The sequence below is a fragment of the Epinephelus lanceolatus genome, chromosome 24, assembly GCF_041903045.1.
Source record: "Epinephelus lanceolatus isolate andai-2023 chromosome 24, ASM4190304v1, whole genome shotgun sequence".
In the NCBI taxonomy this organism is placed as follows: domain Eukaryota; kingdom Metazoa; phylum Chordata; class Actinopteri; order Perciformes; family Serranidae; genus Epinephelus; species Epinephelus lanceolatus.
In genome coordinates, this window is record NC_135757.1 from 13,040,175 (window position 1) to 13,060,720 (window position 20,546).

The 20,546-nt window shown below is 41.4% G+C and overlaps 1 protein-coding gene across 1 annotated transcript in view; it reads left to right on the plus strand.

Annotated features, from left to right (window-relative positions):
* cckbra (cholecystokinin B receptor a) overlaps positions 1-20,546 on the plus strand; it is a 45,468-nt gene that overhangs the window by 16,940 nt on the left and 7,982 nt on the right. Inside the window, exons 3-4 of the mRNA XM_033616134.2 lie at positions 11,686-11,947; positions 19,774-19,901. Coding sequence (XP_033472025.2) covers positions 11,686-11,947; positions 19,774-19,901 — 390 coding nt within the window. The remainder of the gene's footprint in view (positions 1-11,685; positions 11,948-19,773; positions 19,902-20,546) is intronic.

Sequence of the window (20,546 nt, forward strand, 5' to 3'; positions counted from 1 at the left end):
CCCCTGATCTGAGCCTCCCATGTACAAGGCCCTCTATCAGCTAAAACCAATCAATACACAGGATCACTGTGACCATCCTCTCCCATTGATTGTGCGACAAACCTGCTCGGCAAACTCATCTACCCTTTGCAAACTCATCTGTTATAGCACACACCCATTAGAAATATAATACACCATTCATCCTTCCATTCCCCCGTTCATCCTCGCATCCATCTATCCGCTCCTCGCTCGATAACCACGTGAATCATCGCCCCCGTACTGCTTTGGTGGCAGTTATGAGATCGATGTTGTAATATTCTGGGTGTGTGTGTGTTTGTGTACGTGTGCAGTCTTCAATCGCACTTGTGCATCCATGTTTGTGTTTTTGTTGCTGGTCATATGATGCAATTACAAACCTACTTACTAGCTCAGTTTGTCAGCTCCCCCCTGAGGTGCAGTTTACATAATGTATTCTAATTTGGGTTTTCGTGGCTTCCAGCAAACTTTTACAGAACTGGCTGTAAGCACATCTGCTACCTCGGACACATTCATTTCATTTGTAAAGTTTTATACCTTTGGGTCTCTTAGGGGCAACTTCCAAGTGGGAGAACTGGGTGTGAGCTAAGAATTAACTGGCGTAGTTTCAGCTAAAGAATGTAAATCTTTTACCCCAGGTGTGCTCAACGACTCTGGACTTCAAACTTCACAGTCTTGCTTAAAAGCCAGTTATCAAGCAGCCTTCCGTAAGTGTTCGCCCGACCCGTGTTTAATGAACAAGAAAAAGGATTAGAGCTTCTTCATCCAAAGAAAAGAAGATACAGCGCAGGGACAAAATGCAAGCATTTAGTCGGTTAGTTGGCTGGTAATTAACTTGGCTGTACCTCTTCCAGAATCACAGCAGATTCAGACATTAGCCACTCAATACTGCCAAGTGTCAGGGAGTGAAGCTTTGATCAGCACAGCTGTCTGAAAACTCGACTAGAATGGACTTTTTGCAGCAATAACTGAGACACATGAGACGTGCCTATAATGGAAAAGTGTCCACCCAATTTAATATAGATATGGAAGATGTAGTAACATCGGCAGTGGTTATATTAAGGAGCTGTCTGTATTTTATTGCTTGGTATTTGAATATGCAAAACAAAAGTGAGCCTTATGGGTTCCATTTATCTTCTTAATGCACTGTCGCTTAATGCACATACAGTATTAATGCATGCGAGAACATGAGTTATATACAGTTGTTGCAGTCTATTTTAAAGTGTGCTTTGCTCGCCGAGATTTCCTGTTGTGTCTCATGACTCATCTTTAAAGACAAAACCAATGGCTCCATCAGTTAAACCATCAATAAAACAGACGGTCAAGTGCACCTGGACTGAAATGTCAAAAGGGTTGAGAATCTAATCCCTCAGACAAGAGGCACACTAGTCACTGAGCTGTCTGTGTACCTGACACTGTGTCATCAATTCAAATCACTGGAGTATCAGCAATATACATCACCTGGAAGCACTTCCTTCCAGTATGAATGTGCACAACCTCCCAGCTATCAGTCTTTATAAGTGTAGGGTTTGAAAACATCATTCATTTAATAACCTGTGGCTCTATTTCACACAAGCTTCACCCTCTAATGGAGCTCTGTAGCCTGAGCGACTCGTCCTCATCCATCCATGCACTGAAAAACTGCATATGAGAATGTGCTCTAACAAAAATAATGAACTAATAATTCCTTATGGTGGTTGGCCCCATAAGAGAGCGATAGCCAGACTCAAATGGTTTTATGCTGGTTGGTAATAAAGATGACTGTTTCATAATGATATGACATGAAAATTACATAGTCACCCTGATGGCGCCCACTGGTTTGCGGACTCCTGTTTGAAGCCTTGAGTTCGCAATTTTCATCGTGTCATCTTGGATTTTTGAAGCCAGAAGTGGCCACATTTGGATAAGAAGGTGGAGCTAACCCTAACGCTAGCTGATAGCTTGGTTAGCACTGTCTATGGTTAACTATGCTTCTGCGAATGCTAATTTTCGCTAGTGAAAGACAGGATAATTGTGAGCTTTAGAGGTGCTGATTGGCAGATTGTGTTACTTTGGACAGAGCCTGGCTTCTGCTTCTTCTTTATGCTATGCTAAGCTAGCAGTCTTGTGGCTGTGGCTTTATATTTACTGGAAAGACATGAAAGTACAACTGCTCTTCTCGTCTAATTTACTAAAAGACATCAAAAAAGTATTCCTTAAGAACTTCCTTCTACACATAGGCTTTGAACAGTGTTTCTTTTATAATTTTATCTGTACTGTACCTACAATCATTTTTACTGCTCTCTTTGTAATTCCCTTTGTCTTTAAGTCCCACAGTGTGTCTGTTTGCTTTGTAAAGCACTTTACAAAAGTGTTATATAAATAATGCTTCTTCTTTTTCATCTCCTACTCATTATTTTTATTGTTCCTTTTGAGAAAAAGACTAAAAGTCTCACCTCTCTGTGTTCCACATTTTCACAATCAGTGTAAGCTGGCGCTGTGACTGGGCATGACCGCCTTCGAGCATCAACAAAAGAAAACCCCCCGTGTGTGATTTGGTCTTCTCTGTGTCTGTGCTTAGCACTTGAAAGAGATGTGTGGGTGTGAGAGACTTATTGTGTGAGACTCTTACAGTGCCGGTGCACTGTTAAGATCCGCATGTGTTGACTGTGCCACCCACCTCCTTCTGCTTACCCGGAGATGGAGCTGGCTATTTTAGTTGACCGGTAGTGTGCAGTGGTCGGCAGTCAATCAGGAATGTGTCACGGACCATGCAGGAGGACTTCGCACCCTGAGCTAAGAGACAGTGAAGGCTCTTTGACAAAAATAGAAATTGTAACACTAGTTCTGTGATCACAGGTGGTGCCTGCTCTTCCTGGCTTTCGGAGCCCATAAATACATCTGACTTACAGTACAGGCCAAAAGTTTGGACACACCTTCTCATTCAATGCGTTTTCTTTATTTTCATGACTATTTACATTGTAGATTCTCACTGAAGGCATCAAAACTATGAATGAACACATGTGGAGTTATGTACTTAACAAAAAAAGGTGAAATAACTGAAAACATGTTTGATATTCTAGTTTCTTCAAAATAGCCACCCTTTGCTCTGATTACTGCTTTGCACACTCTTGGCATTCTCTCGATGAGCTTCAAGAGGTAGTCACCTGAAATGGTTTCCACTTCACAGGTGTGCCTAATCAGGGTTAATTAGTGGAATTTCTTGCTTTATCAATGGGGTTGGGACCATCAGTTGTGTTGTGCAGAAGTCAAGTTAATACACAGCCGACAGCCCTATTGGACAACTGTTAAAATTCATATTATGGCAAGAACCAATCAGCTAACTAAAGAAAAACAAGTGGCCATCATTACTTTAAGAAATGAAGGTCAGTCAGTCCGGAAAATTGCAAAAACTTTAAATGTGTCCCCAAGTGGAGTCGCAAAAACCATCAAGCGCTACAACGAAACTGGCACACATGAGGACCGACCCAGGAAAGGAAGACAAAGAGTCACCTCTGCTTCTGAGGATAAGTTCATCCGAGTCACCAGCCTCAGAAATCGCAAGTTAACAGCAGCTCAGATCAGAGACCAGATGAATGCCACACAGAGTTCTAGCAGCAGACCCATCTCTAGAACAACTGTTAAGAGGAGACTGCGCCAATCAGGCCTTCATGGTCAAATAGCTGCTAGGAAACCACTGCTAAGGAGAGGCAACAAGCAGAAGAGATTTGTTTGGGCCAAGAAACACAAGGAATGGACATTAGACCAGTGGAAATCTGTGCTTTGGTCTGATGAGTCCAAATTTGAGATCTTTGGTTCCAACCGCCGTGTCTTTGTGAGACGCAGAAAAGGTGAACGGATGGATTCCACATGCCTGGTTCCCACTGTGAAGCATGGAGGAGGAGGTGTGATGGTGTGGGGGTGTTTTGCTGGTGACACTGTTGGGGATTTATTCAAAATTGAAGGCACACTGAACCAGCATGGCTACCACAGCATCCTGCAGCGACATGCCATCCCATCCGGTTTGCGTTTAGTTGGACGATCATTTATTTTTCAACAGGACAATGACCCCAAACACACCTCCAGGCTGTGTAAGGGCTATTTGACCAAGAAGGAGAGTGATGGAGTGCTGCGGCAGATGACCTGGCCTCCACAGTCACCGGATATGAACCCAAGCGAGATGGTTTGGGGTGAGCTGGACCGCAGAGTGAAGGCAAAGGGGCCAACAAGTGCTAAACACCTCTGGGAACTCCTTCAAGACTGTTGGAAAACCATTTCAGGTGACTACCTCTTGAAGCTCATGGAGAGAATGCCAAGAGTGTGCAAAGCAGTAATCAGAGCAAAGGGTGGCTATTTTGAAGAAACTAGAATATAAAACATGTTTTCAGTTATTTCACCTTTTTTTGTTAAGTACATAACTCCACATGTATTCATTCATAGTTTTGATGCCTTCAGTGAGAATCTACAATGTAAATAGTCATGAAAATAAAGAAAACGCATTGAATGAGAAGGTGTGTCCAAACTTTTGGCCTGTACTGTACATAACTTCTATTAGGTAGATAATCATGGCCTAGTTTGGGGGATACTAAACTCTATAGATATCTGCATATGTATCCCGACTCTGTAGGCAGCAGTACAAATTTTAGTTCGGGATGCACCGATATGGATGTTTTTGACCAATACCATTAACTGGATTATCTGCTTCTCATTGCCGATATATAACGTGTAGTTTATGTACACCCAAGGGTAAGAAAGGCTGAGATGTAGTGAGAAAATATGGATGATTTAATATTCCGTCATCCTAATTTAATTAAATCACCCTGACATCACTATTGCTAACACAACAAAAACATACTTTCCATACCTGCCAACATTAGGCTGTGAAAAAGAGGAAGATTTTCTGGGGGTCAAATAGCCTACCCTCAACACCCCTGCCCCCATATAACCCTACACTACAGATTAACATAATAAATACAAGGATGTGAAAGTAAAATGTCTTTAAATCAGTATTACATTTATAGTTAACGGCAAAAGAGAGGGAGATTATGAAGCCCAGTGTTACTGTGTAATTCTCTGGTTCTCAGTTAAGTGTAAAAACTACACTGCAGAGTGGGGTCTCTATGAACAGAGACAAACGGTAACAGCTGACTCATATGAACAGGCTGAAAGCGCATCGACAAGTCGGCGTTGCATCTGGTGTATGAAATGTTTACATCATCACGCTGCATTTTTATAAATCCACCCAGGCGCCATCTCACAGTCCAAAGATAGACAAGCTTACAATTACCAAGTAGAAAAGTGATTTGCCATCGATTCATCTCACACATTAACACTGAATTCAGACAATCAAGCGGCTGTGTCTCACACACGCAGCAAGAGAGAGAGACGTGCTCCAGACTGGGTTACCAGGTTACGATGCAAATTATTGTTAACTGTAGCATCACATAGCTAGCAGTTATTAATACGTTTAACAACAGAATCTTTTAAAAGCTCAGTGCTGGATGTAAGCTGCTGCTGCTAATTAGCTTGTGCTAACACTCTAGAGACGCTCCTTCAGCGCTGCTTCTGACCTGTTTAACAGCTGCAGAAAGTTTCTTAATTTGGTGGGGTGTTGGGCACATGGAGATCAGACCCTCGGTGCAATCTTTCTCTGGAACTGTGAAAGACATCCCCCCGGCGACATGTTTGGCCCTCTAGACAGCATGCTGCAGTTGTTGCTCTTCTTCTCTGTGTATATTGGCGGCAGTTTAATGGTACATGTGTCAGGGGTGTAGATGCTGCCCTTTTTAAAGTCAATGAAAGCAGTCTGGCTTTGTATTATCGGTGCCATTTGTTGGCTATAATTTTAATTATCAGAATATTGCATATTAATGGAGATATCGCATTATCAGCCTGAAATATGTCTTGCATCCCTAATTTTAGTGTCAGAAGCATTCTGGTTTCCATTTGTAGTCCATGTGGTATTGACCAATCATGTTTCAGTGGGTTTCGGTTGCCTGCAGGTAAACAGTTCATGTGACGAGCAAAAAAGGCAAAATGCATTGGTGCAATTTTGAAACCATCAGCTGATGGCTATTAAGCGTTTTGTTAGATTTTTTTTCTAATTAATCTGCTTTCATATAGAGAAATTTGTTTATAGAGATTAGCTGAAATGTCATCTGGACCTCAAGTTGCTAATCAAACTGTACACAATAAGCAACACACAGACAAAGAAGTCTTGGCCCGGATATTTGCTGGTGACACCGGAGCTCCTGGCATATTGGCCTTTGTCCCCAGAGGCTTATCATCATCAGACAACAGCTGATGGCTTCTGAGACTTTGGGGTTATAAACAGAAAGTATAAAGTTGCTATGTCTCTATGTCATGTAAGTCCCACAAATTGGCACCATTTAAAAGTATGCAGAATTAGTGATTAGCAGTACCTGTTAGCAGTGTACCCATGGGTGTACAGACAACTATTTCTGGATTACTTTGATTCTGAAGACGTTTTTTTTTTTTTACTATAATTGGATTTGATTGAGAAGTATGAATTTTAATGCAAATAGCTCTACCCAGAGAAACACTGAGATCAACAAGAGTTGGTGAACAGGGACCAAACTACAGTATCAAACTCCCTGTTTTATTCCAGAACATGACATGTACCTGTCTCTTTCATCCCATGCAGTATCTTTGCCTCACCCCCTGGGAAGGCGTGCATCATAGTTTGTAAACCCCTGTTCCAAGCCATTAAACCCAGGGGTTTAGGTTTGATGTATCCTGTCAGGTTCAATGTCCGTGTAGCAGCAACCAAAAAAATTACCTTTCTTGAAAGAGATGAACTGCTTTTAATAATGCACAGCAGAGTCTCCCTGGCTGCTCACAGACGATGTTTCTCTTTGTTCTAAAGTATCCCTACAACTCTACTCTACTTTTTTCTGTTATGATAAAGCTGTTCTCTTTCCTCTATCAGACTCCACATCAAATTACACCAAATATCCTCACAGTTCTCTTTCTTCTCCAAGTTACAAATTTTGCAGTCCACAACACTAAATCCTTAATCTTTTAGCTTCTGATAACAAAGCTTATCACAATAAAAAGGAGAAGAAGACTTTGCCATAGGCTTGCAGGAGGAACCATCGCCAACGGCTGATCGGAGAAGATAAATTGCTTTCAACCAAGTCATAGAACAGTCCACCACTCAACTCCTTAATATGGTTCCTGTAGATGGAATTGCACCATGCTTATAGCAGTGTGCATAATGACTTCCTCCCCTGAATGATAATGCAACACTATGGTTTAGACAGGATGTGTTCTTCTCTTGCGAAGAACAACAGATGTGGATTAATATGTTGTTGCTTCTCGTAGCGACAGGGGATCAGTGCAGTGAATATATCCCTGGGGGGCTGCTGGAGGCGCGCAGGTATGGGTTTATTAACACCATTTGTCTCACCCCGTCTCACCCTCAGAACACAAGCTATGCACCGACTTTGCTTGCTACCCCTCTGCAGATTATACATATTCATACATGCAAATACAGCCTGGCCTTGGATTGTCTCTGAAGGAATTTAACCCATGTTGAACCCTATTGAGAAAGTGTGCTTGAAGGGTGGTAGCACTATTGAGAGGAGATGGATTTTATCCTAAAAATGTTTTGACTCTTAAGTGGAAATGTCTTGGAGCCTTTTAGTCAGATTGTAATGGAGGTTGTAATGGAGGTGTTTGGGCTTTATTTGTCTAATGCATTTTTTGGCACCAAAAGTGAACTGGGAGGTTCTTGTATTGTAAGGGTGTGTTCATGCTTGTGGTTCTTCCTTTGTATTTGCATCTTTTACATTTTGTGCTGGCAGCAAGAAGGTGACACAGTTTATATTGTATCTGTTGAAAGGTGGGGCTGTTGTCATGTTTCAGCAGCTAATCAATAAGTAGTTCTCATGCAGTTTTCATGCTGGATACTAGAGAAGATGACTGCGTTGTACGGATGTTAAGTTTTAATGTGTAACATGTTAAAGAAGCTCTACACAACTTTCAGAGCATTAATATAGCAGCAAACAACTATTTGCTGCGTGTGTTGTAATCTGAGCTTCTCTGTTCTTTGTTTTGATAGCTGGTCTGGCCGTACGTGCATGTTAGTGCATGGTAGTCACTGTGTATGTATCCCACTTACTAATTATCGCCACTCTGCACTGTATTCATATGGCAATTACTGCTGATAACGATGTCTCGACCCAGTGGCATGACTCATTATAAAAGCTCGGGCCTAGCCTCTGGTTTCCCACCAGGTTATTGTTGTCACTGTCCTCCACGTTGAGAGCTGTGTGCAGGCAATTCCAGCTAAGACTCTAAATCATAAATATGCTCTAAATGTCATATAGAGCTCTTTTAATTAGTGAGCTTTAGGGCCCAGACAAATCAACCTGACATCAAAGAGCTAGTGGCAACAAAGGCCGGCTGTTGTGTCGCCTCGTGTCACCTATGTCCCAGGCAAAAAGTTGTGCTTGAACACAACGCTAAGACCAACTAGCACGTACAGTACAGGCCAAAAGTTTGGACACACCTTCTCATTCAATGCGTTTTCTTTATTTTCATGACTATTTACATTGTAGATTCTCACTGAAGGCATCAAAACTATGAATGAACACATGTGGAGTTATGTACTTAACAAAAAAAGGTGAAATAACTGAAAACATGTTTTATATTCTAGTTTCTTCAAAATAAGCACCCTTTGCTCTGATTACTGCTTTGCACACTCTTGGCATTCTCTCCATGAGCTTGGTTTCCACTTCACAGGTGTGCCTTATCAGGGTTAATTAGTGGAATTTCTTGCTTTATCAATGGGGTTGGGACCATCAGTTGTGTTGTGCAGAAGTCAGGTTAATACACAGCCGACAGCCCTATTGGACAACTGTTAAAATTCATATTATGGCAAGAACCAATCAGCTAACTAAAGAAAAACGAGTGGCCATCATTACTTTAAGAAATGAAGGTCAGTCAGTCCGGAAAATTGCAAAAACTTTAAATGTGTCCCCAAGTGGAGTCGCAAAAACCGTCAAGCGCTACAACGAAACTGGCACACATGAGGACCGACCCAGGAAAGGAAGACCAAGAGTCACCTCTGCTTCTGAGGATAAGTTCATCCGAGTCACCAGCCTCAGAAATAGCAAGTTAACAGCAGCTCAGATCAGAGACCAGATGAATGCCACACAGAGTTCTAGCAGCAGACCCATCTCTAGAACAACTGTTAAGAGGAGACTGCGCCAATCAGGCCTTCATGGTCAAATAGCTGCTAGGAAACCACTGCTAAGGAGAGGCAACAAGCAGAAGAGATTTGTTTGGGCCAAGAAACACAAGGAATGGACATTAGACCAGTGGAAATCTGTGCTTTGGTCTGATGAGTCCAAATTTGAGATCTTTGGTTCCAACCGCCGTGTCTTTGTGAGACGCAGAAAAGGTGAACGGATGGATTCCACATGCCTGGTTCCCACTGTGAAGCATGGAGGAGGAGGTGTGATGGTGTGGGGGTGTTTTGCTGGTGACACTGTTGGGGATTTATTCAAAATTGAAGGCACACTGAACCAGCATGGCTACCACAGCATCCTGCAGCGACATGCCATCCCATCCGGTTTGCGTTTAGTTGGACGATCATTTATTTTTCAACAGGACAATGACCCCAAACACACCTCCAGGCTGTGTAAGGGCTATTTGACCAAGAAGGAGAGTGATGGAGTGCTGCGGCAGATGACCTGGCCTCCACAGTCACCGGACCTGAACCCAATCGAGATGGTTTGGGGTGAGCTGGACCGCAGAGTGAAGGCAAAGGGGCCAACAAGTGCTAAACACCTCTGGGAACTCCTTCAAGACTGTTGGAAAACCATTTCAGGTGACTACCTCTTGAAGCTCATGGAGAGAATGCCAAGAGTGTGCAAAGCAGTAATCAGAGCAAAGGGTGGCTATTTTGAAGAAACTAGACTATAAAACATGTTTTCAGTTATTTCACCCTTTTTTGTTAAGTACATAACTCCACATGTGTTCATTCATCGTTTTGATGCCTTCAGTGAGAATCTACAATATAAATAATCATGAAAATAAAGAAAACGCATTGAATGAGAAGGTGTGTCCAAACTTTTGGCCTGTACTGTATGTAACGTGCCAACAGCCAACTAGCACGTATGTAACCTTTATTCATAGAGTTTGAAAATTTAACTAAACAGTAAATTAAGACCATTTTAACAAAAAAAAAGGGAAAGCTGCAGCAAACATGTATTTGTGTTACATGTTCAGGGTTTTAATTTAAAGATTTCTGAGGTTGTTTTGTGTGTACTAATGACTTCTTTGTTTGTATGTGTCATTCATTGATATATATATATATACATATATATATATATATATATATATATATATATATATAAAAAACAGAGCACATATGCTCTGCATCTGCGTCAGAGGAAATAACTCTCCATACCAGCAGCCCAAGACAGTAGTTTGCATTCCAAAAGGGAAACTGGAAGTAGGGCTGGGCAATACGGACAAAAATTCATATTTCGGTATTTACAGGCTGACTGGTGATACACGATATATATCTCGGTATTTTCTATGAAATGGGATCCATGTTTTCAGTTTTAAGTCAAAGCCACATCTGAGATGTCACAAGCACTTTTATGAAAACAGACTGTGATCAAAATAAAATGCAAAAAGAGGAAATTTATTCCACTGTTTGAAAATATGCAGCTGCACAACATGTAAATGAAAAATTATATAAAACAAATAGCAGGGCTGTGCGTTAACTTAATGCACATAGCACTGGAGCTACAGAGGTTTAAAGGTTTGCAGCACAGGATGAAAAACTATAATATGACTATAAAAGTGTCAAGTCGGTCGAAATCTGTTGTAGTTTGGAACAATTAAAAATCTATGTAGGGGAGTATCCATGATCTTTCAACTGAATCTAGTGCTGGAGAATGATTTAAATCTCTTCATTTATTCTGGCTGTTAATCTTATTTATGCACACAGCATCAACAGAGAGGCTGAGAGAGAGAGAAGGAGTGAGAGACACTTTGTCTGCGTTATATACGTCTTGTATATGAAATGTCTGTGTTGTCACTGCACTTTTAAAAACACATCTGTTGCTGTCTCAGTTTCACACAACAGAATACAACTTCCAAGAAGAACGGCAACACACTATGATCCACCTCACACACAAACTAGCAGCACAGCGATGGATTGTACGTGTGCTACTGCGGTCATTTCATTCATCTCACAGACTGATTTAGCGTAGCACATGCAACATATAGACCAATGTCGCACTGCAGACTAATTAACAGACAGAGTAAACAGAGGAGCAGCTCTGTGTCTCTCTGAGTGTTGATGGAGAACTTGTGAGTGAGTGATGGGGGGCCATCAGCCACAGCGTGGGACACACCTCAAAAATTAGGGCGAAAGATGCTCACCAACAGCCTGACATTGATGGCAGACCATCGGCTTGGTGTGACAGGGCCCTCAGAGGTGCTGGTAGACAGTCTTAAGCTTCCCATGGCTGTAGCTTTATATTTAACAGACACACATGAAAGAACTATTAGTCTTCTCGTCTAATCTGCAAGAAAGCGAATAAGCATATTTCCCAATGCTGAGAAATGTTGCCTGGGACAAAAGTGCTGAAAGGCGTACCAGATAAGCTCTCAAATATTTGCTAATCGCCTTTCATTTCATTCCTGCAGGGATCTCTGTCAGCATCTCCACCTTCAGCCTTGTGGCCATCGCTATCGAAAGATACAGCGCCATCTGTAACCCGCTAAAGTCCCGCGCATGGCAGACTCGATCCCACGCCTACCGTGTCATTGCAGCCACCTGGATGGTGTCGCTGCTAATCATGGTGCCCTACCCTGTTTTCAGTGTCCTCAAGTCTTTTCCCAAGGCCAACAGTACTGTTGGCCACATGTGTCGCCTGCACTGGCCCAGTGGAGAAGCTGAGCAGACCTGGTAAGTACTGGTGGGACTACAGGGATGGGCACGTTCATGACAAAATCCTCATTTACTCATCAGCTCATCAAACACTTCTCTGATCTGATTTCAATAGAAAAATAAAACAACTGTCTTGTCATTCCTAACAGACAAACTCTGCACAAAGTCTTTGAACACATTTTAATATTTCACACACATGACAATAACTTGCGGGACGTGCCTCCATAAACGCAACAGGAATGAGCGAGAAAGAAATGATTAGACAGAGTCAGTTACTGAGTTCAATACAATCTGCTTGGCATTGGTTCCAAATGTGTGGACACTCTTTGATTTATATGCAGTGTCATTGTGTCATTTACATTCGCATTATTAGGCAGAAAGTAGCTTCCTTTTTTGAGCCCTGCAATCAGACCACTTTCCACTGATTGCTCAGTGCTGGAAAACAGACTGCATGCAGATTTGGTCATTTTGGTAAAATGACTCAAATGTCCTGCACAGACCCTCAGTGCCTCCACTGTTCTCAGAGTAAAATGAAACAGCGTGTGTTTTACAATGTGTGTTTGTACGTGCATTAGTTAATAATTATTTTAACCTTGTTTCAATTCTGTAGGACTGTAGAAATCCAAACCAAGCAACAGTACGAGTTTGTATCAAAAGCCAACTCTCAGTATAAAGCAGTAAAGGAAAGTTGTGACACAGGGACTACTCGCAAGGCTAGTTGGTGAGCTACTGTACCTTGTGAGCTTGCAGCTGACATGCTAGACAGCTTGGGACATGCTGGCAATACAGTAAGTCCACACAGGTTATTCAAAAAACGTGTACCAAGTAATGATCCTTGACACTGGTGGGAGGGTCTCGATAATTCTTTCATTTCTGTTGACCAGAAAGGTATGGTCATTTCATTGTGCTGTCGTTTACACTTGACGTATGCATGATAGGATTGCCGCAGTGGTTACCGGTGTTACATGATTTTCATGCATGCACCAATTACATTATGCGGCCACCTTCCCACCATTTTTAAATCAATACTTAATCAGACGATGGACGCTCTATGAAAGTATCTGCTTCATACAGCAGCAGCCGAGTGGCAGCAGCAGAGTAGAAGGAATCAGATTTGACTACAAGACGATGGCAGAGGATTGTGTGTCAAAGTGAAATGCAAAAGCCCTTATTTAGAGGCATTTTGGATTTAAACCCAATGCTAAGAGGGAACCTGATAATGTAATTGAGGGATAGGAAGTTAGTTACATCCCGAAGAAGTTGGAAGTGTGCAGCTCTTTATCCAACAGCTCACTGTGGCTGCTTCTTCTTGTTCTACTTCTCACTGCAATATTTCATTCCAATCCGCCAACAAATGATGTCTTGCTTTTGTAGACGCATTTTAGTGCTAATTTCGTTGACAAACATTGTATTCCCAGGGCCGGCTCTGGCTCAGAGGTAGAGGGGGTCAATACTGATCCCAGAATTGCATCCAATGGCTGTTCCACTGGTGTGTGAGAGCATGTGAATGGTAACTGAGTAGCAGGTGGCACCATGTATGGTAGCCTCAGCCACCAGTGTGTGACTGTGTGTGAGAATGGGTTAATATGACATGTAGTGTGCCTGGTTTGCTTCTCCTAGCGGTGCGCCCCTGTTTGTACCATCAAAACAAACAGTTTCTTTTTTGTGAACCCAATTTACCTCAGGCAGAGGAGGTTGAATAAAAGTTGATGGTGAAACACAGCTAATTAGCTACAATAGCTTCCACCATTTTGGACTGTCAGGGGTAAACACTGTAAAGACACTTGCGGCCTGAATTTGCATGTCAAAGTTAACCAAAGTTTAACTTGGCACATAGGATTCGTGCAGATTTATTTCACCCTTGTGAGCAAATCCACTTATGTAGGGTCCATTTTCTCTCTACCTACCCAGGCAGAAATATGAGAGCGATAAAAAATGTAGCCGATGATGAAGAGACGGCTCTTACCGTAAATTCATGTCATTCTAAGCTTGAACCCCTTGACTGAAGCTGTAAAGGTGGCTACAGATGTGGTGTCTGAAAAATGAATGAAATCATTAAGTGGGAGACAGTTTATTAAGATGAAAAAGGTGACCTCGCAGCTCCTGTTATGGCATAATTGGCGACGGAATGATATAGAAACGTCTTCTAGGTTGGCAGGGGTCGAACCAAAGAACGAAGAAGCTGGGGCAGAAAGTATAAACATCATTAGACAGAGATACTATAGATAATGTGTCTGCCCCTAGTACTGGTGCTGCTAGGATGCATTTTGCCATCATTTTAAATGAACATAATAGTTTCTCTGCTCCTGACTGTACACTGAAAAGGATCGAAGAGGAAAGCTTTTCTGAAATGTCAGGAAAGAAATGATTATTGCTGCTACAGTCTGGACATCATCCATCTACATGCCCTCTGAGGACCAATACATGCTTGCTAAAAAGCACCCCAAGTCGATAGATACACAGCCATGGAAAAGATACTGTATGTTAGAGCATCCTGGGATACACTACTCAGGGATTCTCAAAGTTCTGTCCATAAGCAATGCAAGATCCTGCAGGATGGCGCAATTAAAATGAAGAAGAAGCTGAACATAGCAAAACCTTGTACATATCCCTACTTGACAGCCTTTTGTGGTCGAACACTCTCTTTTCTCTTGTCTGTCTATCAAACTGTAAAGCTTCTCTGGGCAAGACGAGGCAGTGGGAGACCAGTTAATTAGTCTGCTCGGTGAAGAGGAGAAGGAGGAGGAAGAAAGTCGAGGCTCAGATGTCAAAAGTCCAGATGTGTCGCTAAGTGTGCAGACCTTTCAAGTTTTAATTCACAGTTTCATCTTCATCCATCATGGCCATCTTTTAAATTACCCCAGGGTTAGGGTTTAAAACTTAGATTGAAGAAGATTACACCTGCTAGATGAAAATGGCACCTTTTTTTGCACCTAATGAAGCAGTGTGAGTTACTGGAGCATCCATTTTTAGTCTGAGATGATGAGCAAATGATTTCAAGATGCATAAAAGAGCCATAAAGTGGTTAATGAACCAATTTTGTCAAGTCAAAGACAAATGATTTGGGATTTTTGTAATTATTCTCACGCATGGTGTGCATTGACAATTTTCGCAGTCTGGAGTTTACATTTAAAAAAAACAACATCTAAGCAGCAAAGGCACTCCAGAGGGATGAATAATCTAAAGACCTTTTAATAGGTCCAGGGAAATATCTTCTATCAGGTGGACGAGGTGAAATTAATAACAATTACAATTAATTACAATTACATAACGAAAAACCCACACAGTCTTAAACACAAGCAATTATAAGAGATGAACTGGGAAGGATGTTTCGGAACAGACACCTTCATTGGGTTACTTTTCAAGACAATAGGAGAGAACATGTCACTTTACAGACCTTGTCACTCTGGGTCTGAATGATGAGCTACTTTTTAATGTGATGCTATGATATGTTTTCTGTAATTTTTCTCCCGACATACCATCTATATTAAATTTAGAGAGAGAGAATATATGTATATATTCTGTCTTACCCTCTCTCTAATCCTGTCCTCTTACTGTTCTTGTCTAGGGACAGATTCTAGGAGACAGTTTTTTTTTATTACAATAATCAGCTATTGAAAATATTTTTTCTGTGTATGGTAGCTTTTTGTCATTATATGTGTACATCTAAAGCTACGTATAATGTGCATTTTCTATATGATGATTTCTGTCTATACTGTCAGCCTAGGGTGCCCTGACATGATTATATATAACGATTGATTCAATGACTGACTTCAGTCTGTAGTGTGGCCTGATTGGTCGACATGGGTCAGTCAACCTATTTAAATGGTCTCTCCCATTGTTTTAAAAAATAACCTGATGAAGATCTCTGTACCAAAACCTTGGTCTAGATAAATCTCTTAAAATTGCAAGCATTTTGTTCTACGATAGTCTCTTCCGACACACCTAATGTTTCTTTGCTCTCAATACAAAGCTAACCTGCTGATATTAAGCAGGTTTAATTTTTACCATTTTCACCATCTTAGTTTAGCGTGTTAGCATTTGCTAATTAGTACTAAACACAAACTTCATCTGATGCCGATAAGAATGTCATTAGTTTTGCAGGTATTTGGTCATAAACCAAATATTGGACAAGTCAGGGGATCACTAAAATCATTATGATTAATCTGCCATGAAAATGAACATAGTTTCATGGCAATCCATCCAATAGATGTAGGATATTTCAGTCTGGACCAACTGATGCTGCCAACCATAGAGCCATGCCACCAGCAGAAATCAAAACTGCAAAGAAAAGACCAATGCAATTTCCACATCTCCCTATCTCAGGCTGAATTTATTTGAAGTCGTGTTTGTAGGGCGGAAATGTGTAATACGTGCCGTGCATATCATTTTGTTTGATGATATGAACTAAACACTCCTTTCCTGGTTGATAATCACGTAGCTTTCAGGTAATTCTTTCAGGTTTTCAAGGAGCTATCAAAAGAGGGAGCTGCATATAAAATTCATCATGTCATCCATCTGGGTTTCCCCCCTTGAGGCCAAACAAGCCCAGATAGCCACCATATTTTTTTGGTGTTCCCGCACTCTTACATGTTCACTTCCTGACAGCTTTTGTCGTACAGATTTTCCATGGTATCAAACAGCCAGCTGATGAGAGGCTTTGACTGAAGCCTTGTTTTAAAGAGAGGAGTGAAAGAGAGGGGCTGTGCACAGTTCTGAGGGTTGCCCAGGAAGACATTAGAATATCAGAGAATGAATGAAACGTGGCCTCTTCCTCTCCGCTGTCGCTTTTATGTGCTGACAGATGTGCACCACAGACCTCGGTGATTGAGAAGAGCATTCTGTTATTATGACTAATCAAAAGGGAGATGTGGCTGCAGATGGTAAAGACTTAATACGATTAAAGTGACACCTGTGCAATTTCCTTATCTTATTTATTCATGAGTTAGCCTTTCTAGTTTTCTCTTTTACTATAATTGCCCTTGTCCCTTCAGCTCACCTTATTTCATGAAAAGGTTTTATTCATTTGGTTCACTGATAAAAGAGTCTATACATTTATAATCTCCAGAGATTTCTCATGCAACTCATTTATTGTGCTCTACTGCATATATTGGCAAGGCTACAAAGTGTTGCAGATCTTTTACAGATTTGTAGATATCAGATACTGACAGAGGCTCTGAGCCCTTTGAATTTTGTACGCCGTTGAAAAATTCCTCTCAGTCAACGTTTTCTTCAGTTTCTTTGCACTTTACTCAGCTCACAACTTTTCTTTGACGTGCCATCAATCCAGGCACTCGAGAGAGCCATGATCATTTTTCTTTCTGTGCTAGGAAATGGAACATTTATGATCAGAAAACAGCCAAGTAGACAGCCTGGAGCAGCATGAAATGTCTCACAATTGTCATATTACAGCATATTTAACAATGTTTATTTGGCAAAATGTAATTTCAGAAGTGCTTTCTGAAAAAAAAACATTCCTTCTGTTGGGTTATATAGCCATGTGTACTTTCTATATGCTGTGCTGCTTTATCCATATGAGGTGCAGTTGTTACCATGCATGTCAATATGCACTGTGCTACTGTGTAAACTGTCAATATGTCAACAGGACTGTTCAATAAGGTCGTGTTGAAAACCCTCCCTCGGTTAAACAGGATGGCTACTACCTTCTGACAGAAAGCCGTGTCTTGTAGTGTCAGACCTGCAGCAGCTAACTGGTTCAACTGGTCCAACTGGGTCGCCTCACTCTGCTAACTATGGTGGTCTAATGTGTCCTCATGTTGGGAAGATATGAATTTGATAGCACATCATGTTTGAGTGCAGTGTATTTTGTCAAATACATAATTTTAATTCATTTACTCCCAGTTATACTTTCTTTTACCCCATTACTCCATGCAGCCAGTTTAGACCATTGACTGTATAGCCACTGTGATAACATCCATAGGTCTGTGGGCTCTCATTTTAAAGCCTCGAGTTTGGCGTTTGGCTGTTCCCATCTCAGATTTGTATAGCCAAAAATGACCACATTTGGACAAGAGGGTGGAGATAACCCTAACGTTAGCTGCTAGCTTGGTCAGCACAGTGCATTTCCAGTCTATAGTTAACTGTGAATTTTTTTATTTTTTTTTAATATACTTTATTAATCCCCGAGGGGAAATTCAATTTTTCACTCTGTTTGTCAATTACACACAGGTCCGAACACACACATGCACAAACTGGACCTATACATGCACTAAGTGGAGAGATGTCAGAGTGGGCTGCCCATGACAGGCGCTCCGAGCGGTTGGGGGGTTCGGTGCCTTGCTCAGGGGCACCTCAGCAGTGCCCAGGAGGTGAGCTGGCACCTCTCCAGCTACCAGTCCACACTCCATATTTTGGAGCTACTGCCGCTACTGAAAATACTAATGCTAATTTTCACAAGAAAAAACAAGTTTAAAACAGTTCAAACAAAATGTTCTTACTGGAAAACCTGAATATCCGACTCCTGAGAGGGTCTTTTAAGTACAACCAAACACTGAACAAGACTTCATTAGGCGGACAAAACATTAAAATAAAAGGTTCAGTGTGTAGGATTTAGAATCACCATGTTTCCATTACCTTTGAATGAGCTGTTTATATCTACATAGGGAGCGTTCCCATAGTCCGCCATGTTACACTGCCATGTTTCTACTCAAAATGGACAAACCAAACACTAGGGCCATTTGTGTTTTTGCATCAGCCACCATAGTTAGCAGCCCCTCTGTGACGAGCCCAACAGTGTCAGAAAAACACAGATTTGTATCGTTAGTCAGTGTTTTTACTGGTTAAATCACAGATAAACACCGGTAAAGCTGGTCAACTCCTGGTAATAAACGTCCTCAACAATCCGTACCGAAAGAATCCTAACTGGGAGTTCACGCTTGGCACTGGGAGGGAGTTTTAGTTGCAGTCTGCAGTCCTCACCACTAGATGTCACTAAATCCTACAAACTGCTCCTTTAACTTTCATGAATTGAAAACACATTGAAATAGCAAGAGTTATGTTTATGCCTAAATTCTGTGAATTTGGGGTTACACCACGATTATATAACCTAACCAACGTTGTAATCATGATAGCGACTTGTCAACAGATTGCACCCACCTGTCATTTAAAGCAGCCATGCCCTTAATCATGCATAAATTTAAGCCTTAATAATGTCTTAATGGGTGACTTGTATAACAATTCAACCTCTGTACAGGTGTCATGAATGGGGAAATTAGCTATAGAGATCAAAACTGTTTTTGTACTGGACTGTAAACATGCTTATTTTTGCTGTAAAGGTAGGCATTTTAATATGGGGGTTTATGTGTGGCATAAAAAATGTTATTTTTGATTCTGCTGCATCGATTTTGATCCTTTGTAAAAAGAAAACTGTGCATCATGAGCCTGACAATGTCATAACATCATGGCAATATTTGTTGAAAGTCTTTGCATATAAAATTTGTAGACATATGCAAACTGAATGGTAAATAAAAATGTTCCAAAGGGAGGTAGGGCAAGTATAGCGGAAGGTTAAAACACAGGGTGCCGAGCAGCCTGTCGGGAAAGGCGGCAGAATTGGCCCGGGATGTTGCAGTATCTTTTGCCAGACACCAAAAGTGTAAAAAGTGTTGTTGGAGGGGTCAACCATCTGCAGGGCCTCTAGCACACCTCTAACACATGCATGAAGGTGCACCTGGGGAAATAAAAAACAGTTTTTTGAGTGAGTTTTTCAGTCAATAGCGAGATAATCTGATGTATTTGGTTGGTTTTGACGATGATTGTTGATATTTTTCAACTCCTTTTCCCTCTCTGTGTTGTTTTTCTCTTTCCACACTGGCTGTTTTCAGGTATGTGCTGCTCCTGTTCACTCTGTTCTTCGTGCCGGGAGTGGTGATGATTGTAGCCTACGGTTTGATCTCCAGAGAGCTCTACCGAGGCATGCAGTTTGAGTTGGGCCAGAGCAGAGAGACCACTGGTGAGATCCGTCAGAAATTCATTCCAATTTGCGACAGCCTTTTTTGTTCACAGTGATTTAACTCGCACTGTGGATGAAAACATTTATTTCACTTTTTATAGACCAGCATGTGAGTTATATTAGACAGAGGCTACAGCAGGAATTATCAAAAGTCTGGTAAAACTGCCAGTAATGATACAATTAAAATCCAATTAACTATACCTGACTGAATGTATTTTTTAGTGTTTTAATGTTATGGAAGGCAAACAGCATAACTGTCGAGATTTGCTTGTTTTGCCTCAAGCAGAGAATGACATATTTTGTGGCTACCTACAGGTTCTGCACCTGTTACATCCGAAAATACACTCTTCATACCCACTCTACTTGTTTTCATGCATGTTTAGAATTTCACAGTGGCTTTACAGTTGGTATTTCTGATAGAGAATGATAACGCTGTCAGGAAGTATGGTCGCTTTAGGTGAATTATCAATTGCTGTAGTTCCTGTGTGCTTCAGCACCAGTTTCCATGGAGTCTTGTGTGTGATTCATCAAGGTTGAGATCTGAAATCTGAAATAGCCTTCGGTAGAAACTGCTAATCTGTTGCTAAACATAGTGTTTTCTGCAGCTGTTGCTAACAGTGGCCGTTACAAGATCCCTTTCTCCTT